General features: G+C 35.1%; 1 protein-coding gene across 1 annotated transcript in view; it reads right to left on the minus strand.

The window, feature by feature from the left end:
• Window positions 1–15000, minus strand: part of LOC137630291 (uncharacterized) — a 103593-nt gene that overhangs the window by 40328 nt on the left and 48265 nt on the right. The window contains exon 3 of the mRNA XM_068361736.1: window positions 3914–4121. Coding sequence (XP_068217837.1) covers window positions 3914–4121 — 208 coding nt within the window. The remainder of the gene's footprint in view (window positions 1–3913; window positions 4122–15000) is intronic.

Raw genomic sequence — 15000 nt, forward strand, 5'->3', positions numbered from 1 at the left:
GTTACATCCTGTTTAGAGTTCTCTTGCTTGAGGGTACACCTTGGGAACGCAGTTGTCTTGTTTCTCTTCCTCTTGTTTTGTTAATTATGTATAGTTTATAAAGGAGATATTTATTTTATTTTTCCTTGTTTCATTGTCTCACTGGGCTATTTTCCCTGTCGGAGCCCCTGGGCGTGTAGCATCCTGCTTTTCCAACTAGGGTTGTAGTTTAGCAAGTAATAATAATAATAATAATAATAATAATAATAATAATAATAATAATAATAATAATCTGTCACTATTTTTTTTTTATTTATGAGCTCCAAGCTGAACATATGATGTACTTTGTGCAATGAAAAGGAGACGTGTGGAATAGGTAGCCAATCCTACTTCGCATTCATTAGTTTTATACACCGACGTTCGGTGTGTAAGCTCATTAGCGGCATCTCGACTCCAGGTATCATAACACGCAACACCAATTAATTCATATATAATCAGTCCTCATTTTATGATTTTTAAATGTTGTTAAGGGGGAATGAGTAGACCCATCTATTTTTTATGCGAATGCATTTCAATTTAGGTTCAGTTTTGTGGGCATAGTTAGGCCTATGCCTACATTGACTGACGGCCTAGTTATTCTTATGTTATTTGAGTGTCTTTTCAATGCAGGTTTATTTTTGTGGGCATAGGCTAGTTAGCCCTATGCTTGCATTGACTGACAGCCTAGTTGTTCTTATATTAACTCTTTCAGTGTAAGTTTACTTTATTTTTTTTTGGCCAAAGTTAGGCCTATGCTTGCATTGACAGGCCTGGTTATTCTTATATTATCTAAGTGTCTTTTCAGTGTAGGTTTCTTTATGTGGGCATATTTAGGTCTATCCTTACATTAACTGAGGGCCTAGTTATTCTTATATTATCTAAGTGTCTTCATTTTTTTTGTCTGATATTCTTATTCAATCGTATATTTATGTCACAACAATCAAAATAAAAACTAGATCTTATCACTCAGTAGCTCTAGTCATCATGCTCCCTCAAGCGCAGAGCAAATCTATCTATACTCAGAACCTCAAATGATAAATGCAATTGGACTTGATAAATTTTGTTACTCTACTATAATGTCAAATATATACGGCATTTTTTACTATGAGTGGATACCCGAACGTGGTAGAAGGGTTTGCTTATCACCATGCCCGTTTGATTTGCTGTGAGCGATCAGACTAAAATCTCCTACCATCACCAATCCGCACCTGCCAACGGGGTGATGAAAACTGGACAAATCTCAGACTTGAATTGACGTCTGAGGCCTTTGTCTTTCTGTGAACTAGAAACTACTGTATTTGTTGTATATATATATATATATATATATATATATATATATATATATATATATATATATATATATATATAATATATATATATACAGTATGGATTGTTTTTATCAAATAAACCTCTTATTTATTCTAAGTATATAATTGCATTTTAATAAATGCATAAGTATTTTTATACGGATGCTGTATGTATTTTGAATGATTAATCCTTACAAATATATACAAAGAAATTTTCAGAACAAAACAGTACGGAAGTATTTACAAAAGAAGAACGCGTTCGATATTGCAAAATAACTAGGATGTGCATTCGAAAGAGACGCTCATTTTGAAATGGAATAAAGTGCGTCCGAATGAAAAACCAATCACCCTTGTATCGAGCATGTCAGGCATGAAACACACTTATCAAAGGGGTTAGAAACGCAATAAATTAAGCAATCGTATTGGCGGTAAAAAGCAGAAGAAAAACGTGTAATGCACGAGGCTGTTAAACCAGGCGGCAGGCGACAATCGTGTCCATTGTGAAATTGGAGAATTGGTTATGAGTGGCTTAGCTCGTATCATCTTTTGAATGAAAGTGTATTATAAACATTAATAAATTTCAGTATGAAATTAAACTAAATCAATTTCGTTAAATGTAAGAAAATATTTGGAATATGGTAGGCAGCTCTTCTAGGAGGACACTCAAAATCAAACCATTGTTTTCTAGTCTTGGGTAGTTTATAGTTTATATATGAAAAATATTTTATTTCAATTGTTCATTAATTCTCTAGCAGTTTATTCATTTCCTTATTGCCTTTTCTCACTTGGGCTATTTTTTCCTGTTGGGTCCCTTGGGCTTATAGCATCATCCTGCTTTTCCAACTAGAGTTGTAGCTTGGATAGTATTAATAAAGAAAGCGCTCTCTCGAGTGTTCTGAGGTAGTAGTTTGGCTTTACTGTACACAATGTCGTTAAGTAGACCACACATCGGTGTTTAGAAATTTACTTCACATCACGATTCACGAGTCTAAAAACAACGATATCATTGTTTAAAAGTTTACGTTATACTTAACACTAGGCTAAAAGCCTACATTTCATTGCTGATGTCTAAACCCCTCTCTGTTGAACTATGAGAAATCTCCGAGAACTTTCTTTGCATTGCCCACTTCCATGAGGAATAAAAGATGACTTTATATATAAAGCATCATCATTATACTGTAGACTTGAATTGAATTGGGGTGTTGATATATGAAAGCTTTATACTTAAATCTCGTCGTTAATGTGTGAAAACTTTAGACTTAAATCTCAGTGTTGATGTAGAAAGCTTTAGACTTAAATTTGGGTGTTGATGTGTGAAAGCTTTAGACTTTAATATCGGTGTTGATTTATGGAAGAATTAGACTTAATTCTCCTCCTTGATGTATGAAAACTTTAGACTCAAATTTGGGTGTTGATGTGTGAAAGCTTTAGACTTCAATATCGGTGTTGAGATATGGAAGAATTAGACTTAATTTTGGGTGTTGATGTGTGAAAGCTTTAGACTTCAATATCGGTGTTGATTTATGGAAGAATTAGACTTAATTCTCCTCGTTAATGTATGAAACCTTTAGACTTAATTCTCCTCGTTGATGTATGAAACCTTTAGACTTAAATTTGGGTGTTGGTGTGTGAAAGCTTTAAACTTTAATATCGGTGTTGATTTATGGAAGAATTAGACTTAACTCTGCTCGTTGATGCATGAAAGCTTTAGACTTGAATTTGGGTGATGATGTCTGAAAGCTTTAGACTAGAGTTTTGGTCTTGATGTATGCAAGATTTTGCGATCCTTGCTTATGATTAATTTTCTTATCGCTATTAGCATTCGTTAGTATGTCTAAAGGGTTAGCCTACTGAACATAATTTGTATAATAGGGTATTTCAATCGTACTCTTGTCTGGAAGCTTCCTTTAAAGAGTTTGTTACAAAAACGTCCCAAACTTCTACACCGGAGCCTTTACACTTCCGCTGTCTGGAAGTTCAAATTTATATGCCTATATAAATACAACGGGTTACTGTACAGCGCTACATTGTAAGAGATTTAATCAAGGACAATGGATAACAGAAATAACTGGTAAATTGATACCAGTAACTATTTAAAAAGTTATTATTTATCTTACGTTTTTTTTAATAGGCGTATCTCTGAAAATTTGAATACATGTCCGGCTCTGTCTATGATGGTCGTAGTCCTGAAATCCTAATGTGAGAAAAAATTACCTTTATCTTCAAAGTCATATTCCATAGCTGTATATCATAGGTGCAATTATTGAAGGTTATTAAGTAAATCACTTCTCATGGACTTTATACATGTTTATGACCGGTTTATTTCTAAAATATAAGAATGTTAATTCATCTTGGAACTCTGTAACGATGTTAAATAAGTCGTGATCCAGATAGGGCTGAAACTAAATCAATACGTGTAAAGGACTACCAGATACTGCCACATGCCCAATAGGCCTAGTTATCCATGAAACACTATGCGCTAAGGACTCCATTGCATTCGACGCTTTCATTATGGACTTCGACTTCTGATCCTGTCTCTGAAATAGTGAAAAGACAGACGAATAATGCTATAAAGAATGATGACTTACCATGTACTTCTATGCACCCGACCCTGTTCTTCATGATGGGCGTGTTTATCTGACACATGTAACAGCCTCTGTCCGATTCCTTCACTTGTCGTATGTGCAGGTTCCAGGTACGGTGCTCGTCGTGCGTCACCGATATGCGAGTGTTGTGAGTGACGACTCGCTTCTGCAGGCTCAGGATGGTCTGCGAGTCCACCTTCAACCAACCCACCTGTGGCAACGGAAAAAAAGGAAACGATCAGTGGAGTCTCGGCCGGTTGGTGTAGTACACACTTTACTGCAGGCTATGTGTAGCCGTGGCTAGTTTGAACACATGGCTTGCCGTTCAGTTCCAAACCTGAGAAATTCGTTATTTTTTTCCTAGTGGTGATGTTATAATATGGACAAGAAAGAAATATTGACCTGCTAGTTTAATTTCGCACGATGAAAGTTTTTGAAATGATAATGAGTTTCATATGCATGAGGAGGTGGGCGGGACAATGCCCAAGTTTTTTTCATGAATGAATGACCGTTAACTTAGAAATATTTAAAAAAAAAAAAAACATGTGAGTTTAGTTCTGATTTTCAATATATCAGTAGTATATAGCTTACATTCATTCCTTTCAAACCTGTTGACCCCTCATACAGATTCCTTTTCGACCGTTGTCTTGTTATTTGACGATAGGTTAATATAATAGGTGTATGGTTAAAAAGATAATAATGGTTTTCAATAAAAAAAGATGAAAATACTTGATTGAGTGGAATTACATTACTCGCAATGTTTCCATAAAAAAAGGCCTGCATCCTGTCTGGAATTTTCCAAGATGCCCTTGATCCCTATTTATAAAAAGAATTATAAGCAACTGTATTTCTCTTCGTTTTCAAAGGTTGCTGGGTGACCGCAGATCGAAGAATGCAGTCGTCGTCTTTTGAAATGTCGCTGGAATGTTCTTATAGACCACACGGTCATTGTATTTATTGAACAAAGGGAACAACGTTATCTAGAAATCCAGTTGACTGATTATATCTTGATTTAAAGGATGTGTAAGGGGAAATGCTCTTTGAAATACTTCACACTTTGACAGATTTCGAAAAAAGGAAGTTTTTTCTTTTTTAAACGTAGTGTTGGGCAGATTTAAATAATAGTGGGCCAAAAATGTTGGAGCTTAATCAAAAGGTTGCCTTTTCCCTATCCGTTCCTTAATCTTCCTCTATAGCTTTAATTTTCACAACCAACATTACTCTCATTCCTGTAGTTGAAGGGGCTATCCTGGATGATACTAAGCTTTGCATGATGTTTTGCCTCCACGATGTTGACCAAATTATGACTGCGTATGCTGGTACACATAAATCATGCAATGAATGTAAATGTAGTGAGATTGAGGACATATAAGTTTATGGCAGGCATAACAACTTATATTCGCTTTCCATATATCGGAATCCAAACTTGGATGATTCTCTATTCGATTGTCCTCTTAACACAATGGCTAAATTATAAGATGATTATTATGATTTGAGGTCCTTTGCGTCAATAAGCGTAGGAGGAGGTGATGATTAGGCCGATTGTGATTTCAATAATCACCATAGGGAGTGGTGAAATTCTGTTCTCCTACTGATCGCCATGGCTCTAGACTCTCTAGAGGTATTGACTCTGCTTCTGAATGAGGCTGCGAGCAACTCTTAAATAAGATTAAACACAAGTAATTGTTTGAACCTAGGATACACTGATTCTCTTGGTTTTATAACGATGTCTAATCCTGTTTTGGTTTCGTTAATAATTACGACCAAGTAGCCTGTCCCTGATGTGTCATACTATTGTAAGATGTATAAAATCTCAAGCAGACTGGAATGGCATTTTGAGTGAGACTTTACATTTGAAATGGGCACAATTGTATAAAGGCCAGAGTCTGTCCTATTGGGCTAAATTAAAATCCGGTCAACATAGTACAGTAAGTGCATTCCTTCTCTCGTGTTGAAATACCAAAACGTCCAGATTGGTATGCTGAAGGTAATAAAATGTTTCCTAATTTATTATTTAGCTTTTGGAAAGGCCTTGTAGCATGTGATGTCCTTATAATCTCCAATGCTGTACAGAACTCCCGTGATCGTGACGAGGAAGGATTCTAGTGTTGCCTTTGACTGTGTTAATCACGAGGTCCTTGTTTTCACATTTAAAGATTTGAGGGAATGAGTGTCTCTTTTTTTTAACATCATTATTCAACTTTCAAGCGATAGCTTGCAAAGTCTAGTTGTTGATGGGAACCATAGTGACTATACTATAGGAATGTAGTATATGCATGTTAAGTGGTTTAACATTGAAAGCAAGCGCTTTGCTTATGCAGATGATACTACTCGCCTTGCAGTAATTCCATATCCTTAATATAGACCTATGGTTGTTGAATATCTTAGCAGACATCCAGCTAATATTAGTGAAAGGTGCAAATTATGGGAAGTTGAAAAAAAAAATTAAAGTATGCTTGTAAGTAGGTCGGCATCCAGATTTTTATATTGATGATGTCTATAATTATATACTACTCATTCAAAATTGTAGATATGATTCTTGGTTACAAATTAATATGTTAATTCATTAATTCTACCTTGTTTTGAGTATTGTTCTCCTGTCTGGTCTTCAGCTGCTGACCCCCCTCTTATTTTGTTGTATTGAAAATTGCAGTTTATTAAAGTCCTTAACCCTGGTCTGAATATTTGTATCTGGCACCGTCGTTAAGTTATTTCTTTGCATTTTGTATAAGGTTTTTCATTATTCGGACCATCCTCTGCATTCAGATCTTCCCAAACTGTACCCTCCTGTAGCCTACGTGATACTAGGTATGGAGTTAGTTCTATCAGTCTTGTGCTTTCCATCATAAGGCTTAATACTGGACAATATAATTTTATTCCATTTGTGATTAGATTGTGGAGTGATCTTAATGTGGTAGTTGAATCTGTGAAACTTTAAAAGTTTAAACTAATTGCGCAATCTTCTCTGCTGAACAGGCTGAATATTTCTCTTTTCATAGCTTGTATACTGTATGACTGATGTATTATTATTATTATTATTATTATTATTTGCTAAGCTACAACCCTAGCTGGAAAAGCAAAATGCTATAAGCCCAGGGGCCCCAACAGGGAAAATAGCCCAGTAAGGAAAGGAAAGAAGGAAAAATAAAATATTTTAAGAAGAGTAACATTAAAATAAATATTTCCTATATAAACTATGAAAACTTTAACAAAACAAGAGGAAGAGAAATTAAATAGAATAGTGTGCCTGATTGTACCCTCAAGCAAGATTAACATTGTTACTGATCTTAATATGTCTATTGATTTATTTCATTATTTCTCAAACACACTGTATTCTTCATGTCAACATTTCCTTTCCTCACAGGGCTGATTTTCCTCCGTGTGAACCCTTTGGCTTAATGCAACATCCTTTTCCAATAAGGCTTGTAGCTGGGCTAGTGATGCCAAAGGGCATTTTCTTTTCATTTACAACCTGCATTTATCGCTAATAAATCTAATACCTGTCTGACAGAACATTATAATCTCGGCCTACACGAAAGTAAGAAATGTCAAACTAAAAATTATCTTTTGTAGATCTTCAAAAGTCAAGCAATGGAAGAGGTAACAAGACATATGTACAGTATGTCTTGGAGGTGTACCGACCCCCACATCTTCTTTGCTTATTTATCTATTTATTTTATTTGCGAGACACAGCTTGGCCCTTCAATAAATCAAGAACAAAATACAAAAAAAAAAAAAAGGATGAAAATAATAAAAAAAGGTGAAAGAGTGCTCCCTCTCTGCCATTCCAAAGAAATGCCACGCAGAGACTGATATTCTTTGAGATGCACGACATCGCGTCCGGCATTTCTATCCCTTTCGGATATTGGGCATGAATGCCTTCTGTTATTTAAAGCCTGGAGATAAAAATATTTATATAAAACAAGGAACGAGAGAGAATAAAAAGGCCCTACAAAATTTGTTTTCCCTCAAACCCAGCGTCGATGGTTTCATTCATATTGAGACTTAGAAATTGCTTAGTTTGTTTCTCGCCTCAGTGGGTTAGTATTGAACACGTTTGGATTGTTACGTAACTGTTACCAGAACGTGGAAGGCGGGGAGATGACTTCGATAAGGTGTTGCTTTCAATGAGGAAATTGAGAGAATTATACTCTATATTTGCATCAGGTTTTTTCTTTTTGGCATACTCTGATTCAGGTTTTCTTTCCTGGCATACTCTGATTTTTTTTTATTCTGGCTTACTCCGATTTAGTGTTTTTCTGGCATACTCCGATTTAGTTTTCTTTTTTTGGCTTACTCCGATTTAGTGTTTTTCTGGCATACTCTGATTTAGTTTTTTTTTCTTTTTTGGCTTACTCCGATTTAGTGTTTTTCTGGCATACTCCGAATTAGTTTTTTTCTGGCATACTCCGATTTAGTTTGTTTTCTGGCATAATCCGGTTTAGTTTTTTTCGGGCATACTTCGATTCATTTTCCTTTTCTGGGATACTCCGAATTAGATTTTATTCTGGCGTATTCCGATTTAGTTTTTGTTCTGGCATACTCCGAATCAGTTTTTTTTCTGGCATACCCCAATAAATTTTTTTTCTGGCATACTTCGAATTAGTTTTTTTCTGGCATACTCCGATTTAGTTTTTTTCTGGCATATATACTTCGAATAAGTTTTTTTTCTGGCATACTACGATATAGTTTTTTAGCATATTCTAATTTAGATTTTTGGCATACACCGATTTAGTTTGTTTTTCTGGCATAATCCGATTCAGTTTTTTTTTCTGACATTCTCCGAATTAGTTTTTTTATGGCATACTTTGATTTAGTTTTTTTCTGGCATACTCCGATTCAATTTTTTTTCTGGCATACACCGATTTAGTTTTTGTTCTGGCATAATCAAAATAAGTTTTTTTTTTTTTCTGGCATATTCATGAGGTTATTTATTCATGTGCATTGATTTGTTAATATTTTCATTTTTGAGATTTATTCTATAATTTTATCTATGGTTTCATAAACGGACACTAGTCTTTTGGGATTTTGCCTAAACAATTAAATGATCTTTTAATCTTGTACATTTATGCAAACATTTTTAATGATGAACTGTTTCTAGTTCTGTTTCTATTCCTGGTAGAAAGTTTAATGTATTTACAGAATATTAATCTTTATCATTCATCCCTCCGATGTGAATAGCTAATGATTTTTGGTCATATTTTTATCTCTAGCGATTTTCCTTTGTTCATACGCTTCACGCTTTGGTTGATTTTCTCATTTGTTTGATTTTATATTGTCTGTTTTTTTAATTATTTTCATTTTCTATCCGTCTATTTGCCTCTCTTTATTTTTTAGTTATTGCTCCTCTTTCTTTTCAACATTTTATTTCATAAGATATTTTTCCCCCCAACGATATCAAGTGAATGTTTATATATATCTTCACTAGCAGACATATTACCTCACTTATTTATCTGTAAATCATTTATCTCTCTCTCTCTCTCTCTCTCTCTCTCTCTCTCTCTCTCTCTCTCTCTCCGCAACAGCTGTTCCTATCTCAAGTCGTTCTCTTTGACAAATCCTTGTTCACTCGATGCTGACTCGACCAAATTCCTCGTAGAACATCCCCCACCGAAAGTGTTCCTCCATCGCTCGTTCTCAAGAATCGTCGAGACGACATATAGAAATTTTCAGGCTTCAGTGGAAATCACGGAAGTTAGCACTCCGGGGAGAAGGAGCTTTCGCCGTATTTCAATTCTCTTGTCGGGATACGGCACTTCCTATCTGCACCTTCGTGGGAGGAAGCCGGGGACGAAGGCATTCGGACGAGTTGGACTCATAACTGTCCCGATGGGCAGGCCGTGTTGTAAATTCGCTCTTCCCTTGTCAGCTGTAGAGTGACGGGCGTGCGGCTTTTGGAACTTATCAATAAAAGTTATTGAGTAATTTTGGATTATTGTCTTTTGTTTTACGTCCGTGTAAAATAAAGGACGTGTTTTTTTTCATGTCCGTCCTTCAGGAAGCTGGTGTGTGGCGCTTTGAGATGTTACGGGTTTTGTGTGTGAGGGTTCTGCTTTGATAGTTGTTTTATTTGTGTTTTATATATATATATATATATATATATATATATATATATATATATATATATATATATATATATATATATATATATATATATATATATATTTATATAATTTTTTTTCTATGGATAAATGTCTGTTTAATTAGCTTAATACCGAACGAATAGCACTTCTTCAACATTACCTCCTTTCTCTCAATGAATCAATTTTTCCCTCTTGCAAAAAAGCTTCTCTCTCTCCCTCTCTCTCTCTCTCTCTCTCTCTCTCTCTCTCTCTCTCTCTCTCTCTCTCTCTCTGTACTACACTAGTATGTAACATTAGATTAATCCTAGTATCTCCCCTCTCTTCCTCCACTCACGATCACACAATACGCACACGCACACACACACACACACCTCCATGGTCGCGACTTCATTGAAAATTACAAATATCCTTTGGCTTGAATCACTAATGGGATTGTGGAATTGTCGGAGGGGCTTCGGACGAAGCCTCGAAGAGGAATGCTGTTAACACGGAAAGCCGAGGCGAACAGGTGTTGATAATCTTTGTTTCGGGGATGTCAGACAACGTCAATAGCAGTGAGTGTCGTTGTAGACATCCTCTTAAACTTGTACGATATGAGTTGCAATTGTTTTTGCCTTTATACGTTTAAAGCAATGTTTGTGACGCTAGATTACATTAACGAAACCACCTTAACGTGGTGTAATGGTTTGTGTATCGTCATGGTCAGCAATGCTGTGCAAGTGAGGGACGCCCATACTAGATTGGTTTGCTGTGACTCAGATAAAGGTTTCCCACTATCACTAATCCTGTGTTGGCCAGCGTGGTGATGTAAATGGCCAAACCCCAAAATGAATAAAGACATGTCTGAGGCCTTTGACCTGTAGTGGACTAGAAACGGCTGTATTTGTTGTTCTTTATATATATATATATATATATATATATATATATATATATATATATATATATATATATATATATATATATATATATATATATATATATATACAGTATATGGGTATATATATGTGTTTGTGTGTGTAAGTATAACATTTTTTTTGTTCATGTTTATATCCATATAATTAAAAAAAAAACAATTACCACCTAATTAGGCCTATATTCCTATAATAAATTTTTTTATTACCTGCATAGACTATGTGAAAGCAAAATGTATATACCCATAGGTGTATGAGTATAAGCCATTTTATACCGTAGTAGGGTCCCGAATTAAGCGTGTTCGAATTACACGATTCCCCTTTTCCACGATCGCTATTTTTCAAAAATAAATTTTCTGTATCCACGAGGCTGTTCAAAGTTCGCGAGTCAAGCACTACAAAATGTATCAAATCTATAGTCTTTTTAAGTATATTGGTAGCCCTAAATACGGTGATTTATAATAAATGTTACAAAACAATATTAACATTACATTTCATTAACATAATTTCATAATGAATAGCCTATTTAAGGATAAAATTCCACATCAACAATGAAATCAACTGTTAACTGTGCGAGTCCAGCTGACAAAATGTAAACAGAAATGTGGTTACGTTCTCGGCAATCTTTATCTTTCTCCAACCTTACGATAATTGTAATGGTAGTAATAATGATGGTATATTAAAGCATTATTTTTGTTTAGTACAGTATATTTAAAAGCCTTATTTTTCCCTCTGGGCGTTCAAGGTTTTCACGAGTAGACTGGGTTCGTTTATCGGCAGTGAATAGCCTAAACTTCGGTAACGAGTCGTCAATATTTTGTCATATTTTAAACAGTATACATTTGATTTGCAAACATTGGTTTTGTAGAGTAGACGGTAAAATAAAATCTAGAGAGAGAGAGAGAGAGAGAGAGAGAGAGAGAGAGAGAGAGAGAGATTTGATGGCAGAAATCTCTCTCTCTCTCTCTCTCTCTCTCTCTCTCTCTCTCTCTCTCTCTAGATTTTATTTTACCGTCTACTCTACAAAACCAATGTTTGCAAATCAAATGTATACTGTTTAAAATATGACAAAATATTGACGACTCGTTACCGAAGTTTAGGCTATTCACTGCCGATAAACGATAACAAACCCTTTAATGCAAACTAACTGTATCCTTTGATATTCCTCTATATTTATCACGAATTCCTTCTATACCTCCTCAGACACTCTTATTTCAAATATCTAAATTATTCTTATCACAACTAACACCATCTAGTCATTTTCATTCCATTATATCTATTATTCCTCTGAATCTTATTCCCTTTCCTTATTCTGTTTATTCGATGGGATTCGTTTTTCCCTTTACCGTCTTTCAGAATCTATTTTTAGCCACTGGCAACCAAATCCCCCCTTCCCCCGTCTCCTACCGTCTCCCCTGCGAGTCCACCCAGCCTATCTCATCACTCCCCCCCCCCCCCCCCTTCATCCTCCCCTGTTCTAGGTCTGTAACCTTCTGCGTCATAATATCTCTCTCTCTCTCTCTCTCTCTCTCTCTCTCTCTCTCTCTCTCTCTCTCTCTCTCTCTCTCTCTCTCTCGTTATATAATACTTACAAATAGACGAAGAAACCAAGATCGGTTTTCTTGAAGTGTCAATTAAATACAAAAAGAAAAAATTATACCGTGTATACATCCATTTCAATCATAGCTTAAAATACGGTAACCGATTTCGTCTGCAAACCACTATTTTTTAGGAAACACCATTCTATTCCAGAAAATTTTTACTCTTTAAATGTCAATTGCGCTATAATTAAAACATGTACTTATGTTGTTAAATTTCGGGTGTGTTTTAAAAATCGAGTATTGCTAACTTATTTTTGTTTTACTTTTGGCTGTGATCACATCAGCTGATGTCTAGCTTCCGCGCGAATACAATAACAAAGAATTGTTTACACCATTTCTTAACTTATTCAAACCATCTATACAGTTAATATTACATAAACACCAATGTGTTATAACCTATCATATTTATTGTTTAGTACTTTAAAACCATCTCTCTCTCTCTCTCTCTCTCTCTCTCTCTCTCATCGAACGTTATAGCGGTAACCTAATTGTTCGGTGACTTTAAAAATAGGCCTAGTACTTTCTTCTTTTACCTTTTTTGCATATGGTTCCATAATTGAGGTGGGTACAAGTTGACTTATAACTGAAGTTAGGAAAAGTATTTTGGATATGGAAAGGACAATTATCTTTCGTAACAGTTTAGAATTATCGTAAGTTATCACTCTGTCGTTAGCGGCAGTTTGCTATTGTGGATTAAACGCATAAGGAAAAAAAAATTTCCAGCTTTGCTACGAATTTAGGAATTTATATGGATACGGTAAGTAAAATATTTGTAATAACATAATGTTTACTAAATGTTTGTAATATCATTAGTTATGACTTAGATCATGTGTGTTTAATGCATTCGTTTGTTTATTATGATCGAAGATGGAGCGTAAACAAATGGAAGGTTTCCGTTTCAGGCGGCATCATAAAGAAAAACATTTCATAAATGGCATTCATTTCATTTATTTGAAAGTTCTAATAAAAAATAATTAGAACATTGGTAATAACAAATTCAACATATAATCTATACTTGGTAAAATTGCTGTCAATTCAAAAACACAGATGTATAAATGCGTCTGTTTCTTCGTTGTGATCAGAGATAAACGTAAACAAAACATTGGTTGTCGTTTTCGATTGTGCTTTTTAGCGTGTTTAGGAAACGCATGATATAAAATCGCCTTTATTTTGATAATTCTGGATTTTCAATCATACAACAAGCTAGTCTATAGAGTGATGGTTTTGCTATTCACCAGTTGTATTATACAATAGATATGACAAACATTAAAATTTGTCTGTATTTTGGGTTGTGTTATAACGGGAAATATATGGTGTTTACACCTATCATGGTTGTAATTTTAACCATTTTTCAAGTTATTAGAACTTTAAAGTATATTAAATGTTTTATTTACTTACAAAAACAATTTGATATTATAAAGAAATGCAGTATAGTACAAAGAAAGTATTGGAAATGGGTAGTAAACACATTTGAATAGGCAAATTGCTGGTTGCCATGGCCGCAATGGAATTATTTCTGTTGTGTGTTTCGAAATTCGCGATTTTCCATTTACACGAGGTCATTAATCGACCAAATTCTCGCATAATTCGGGACCCTACTGTATATATATATATATATATAATATATATATATATATATATATATATATATATATATATATATATATATATATATATATATTTATATAATTTTTTTTTCTATGGATAAATGTCTGTTTAATTAGCTTAATACCGAACGAATAGCACTTCTTCAACATTACCTCCTTTCTCTCAATGAATCAATTTTTCCCTCTTGCAAAAAAAGCTCTCTCTCTCCCTCTCTCTCTCTCTCTCTCTCTCTCTCTCTCTCTCTCTCTCTCTCTCTCTCTCTCTCTCTCTCTGTACTACACTAGTATGTAACATTAGATTAATCCTAGTATCTCCCCTCTCTTCCTCCACTCACGATCACACAATACGCACACGCACACACACACCTCCATGGTCGCGACTTCATTGAAAATTACAAATATCCTTTGGCTTGAATCACTAATGGGATTGTGGAATTGTCGGAGGGGCTTCGGACGAAGCCTCGAAGAGGAATGCTGTTAACACGGAAAGCCGAGGCGAACAGGTGTTGATAATCTTTGTTTCGGGGATGTCAGACAACGTCAATAGCAGTGAGTGTCGTTGTAGACATCCTCTTAAACTTGTACGATATGAGTTGCAATTGTTTTTGCCTTTATACGTTTAAAGCAATGTTTGTGACGCTAGATTACATTAACGAAACCACCTTAACGTGGTGTAATGGTTTGTGTATCGTCATGGTCAGCAATGCTGTGCAAGTGAGGGACGCCCATACTAGATTGGTTTGCTGTGACTCAGATAAAGGTTTCCCACTATCACTAATCCTGTGTTGGCCAGCGTGGTGATGTAAATGGCCAAACCCCAAAATGAATAAAGACATGTCTGAGGCCTTTGTCCTGTAGTGGACTAGAAACGGCTGTATTTGTTGTTCT

This window comes from Palaemon carinicauda, chromosome 38 (assembly GCF_036898095.1).
Source record: "Palaemon carinicauda isolate YSFRI2023 chromosome 38, ASM3689809v2, whole genome shotgun sequence".
Taxonomy (NCBI): Eukaryota; Metazoa; Arthropoda; class Malacostraca; order Decapoda; family Palaemonidae; genus Palaemon; species Palaemon carinicauda.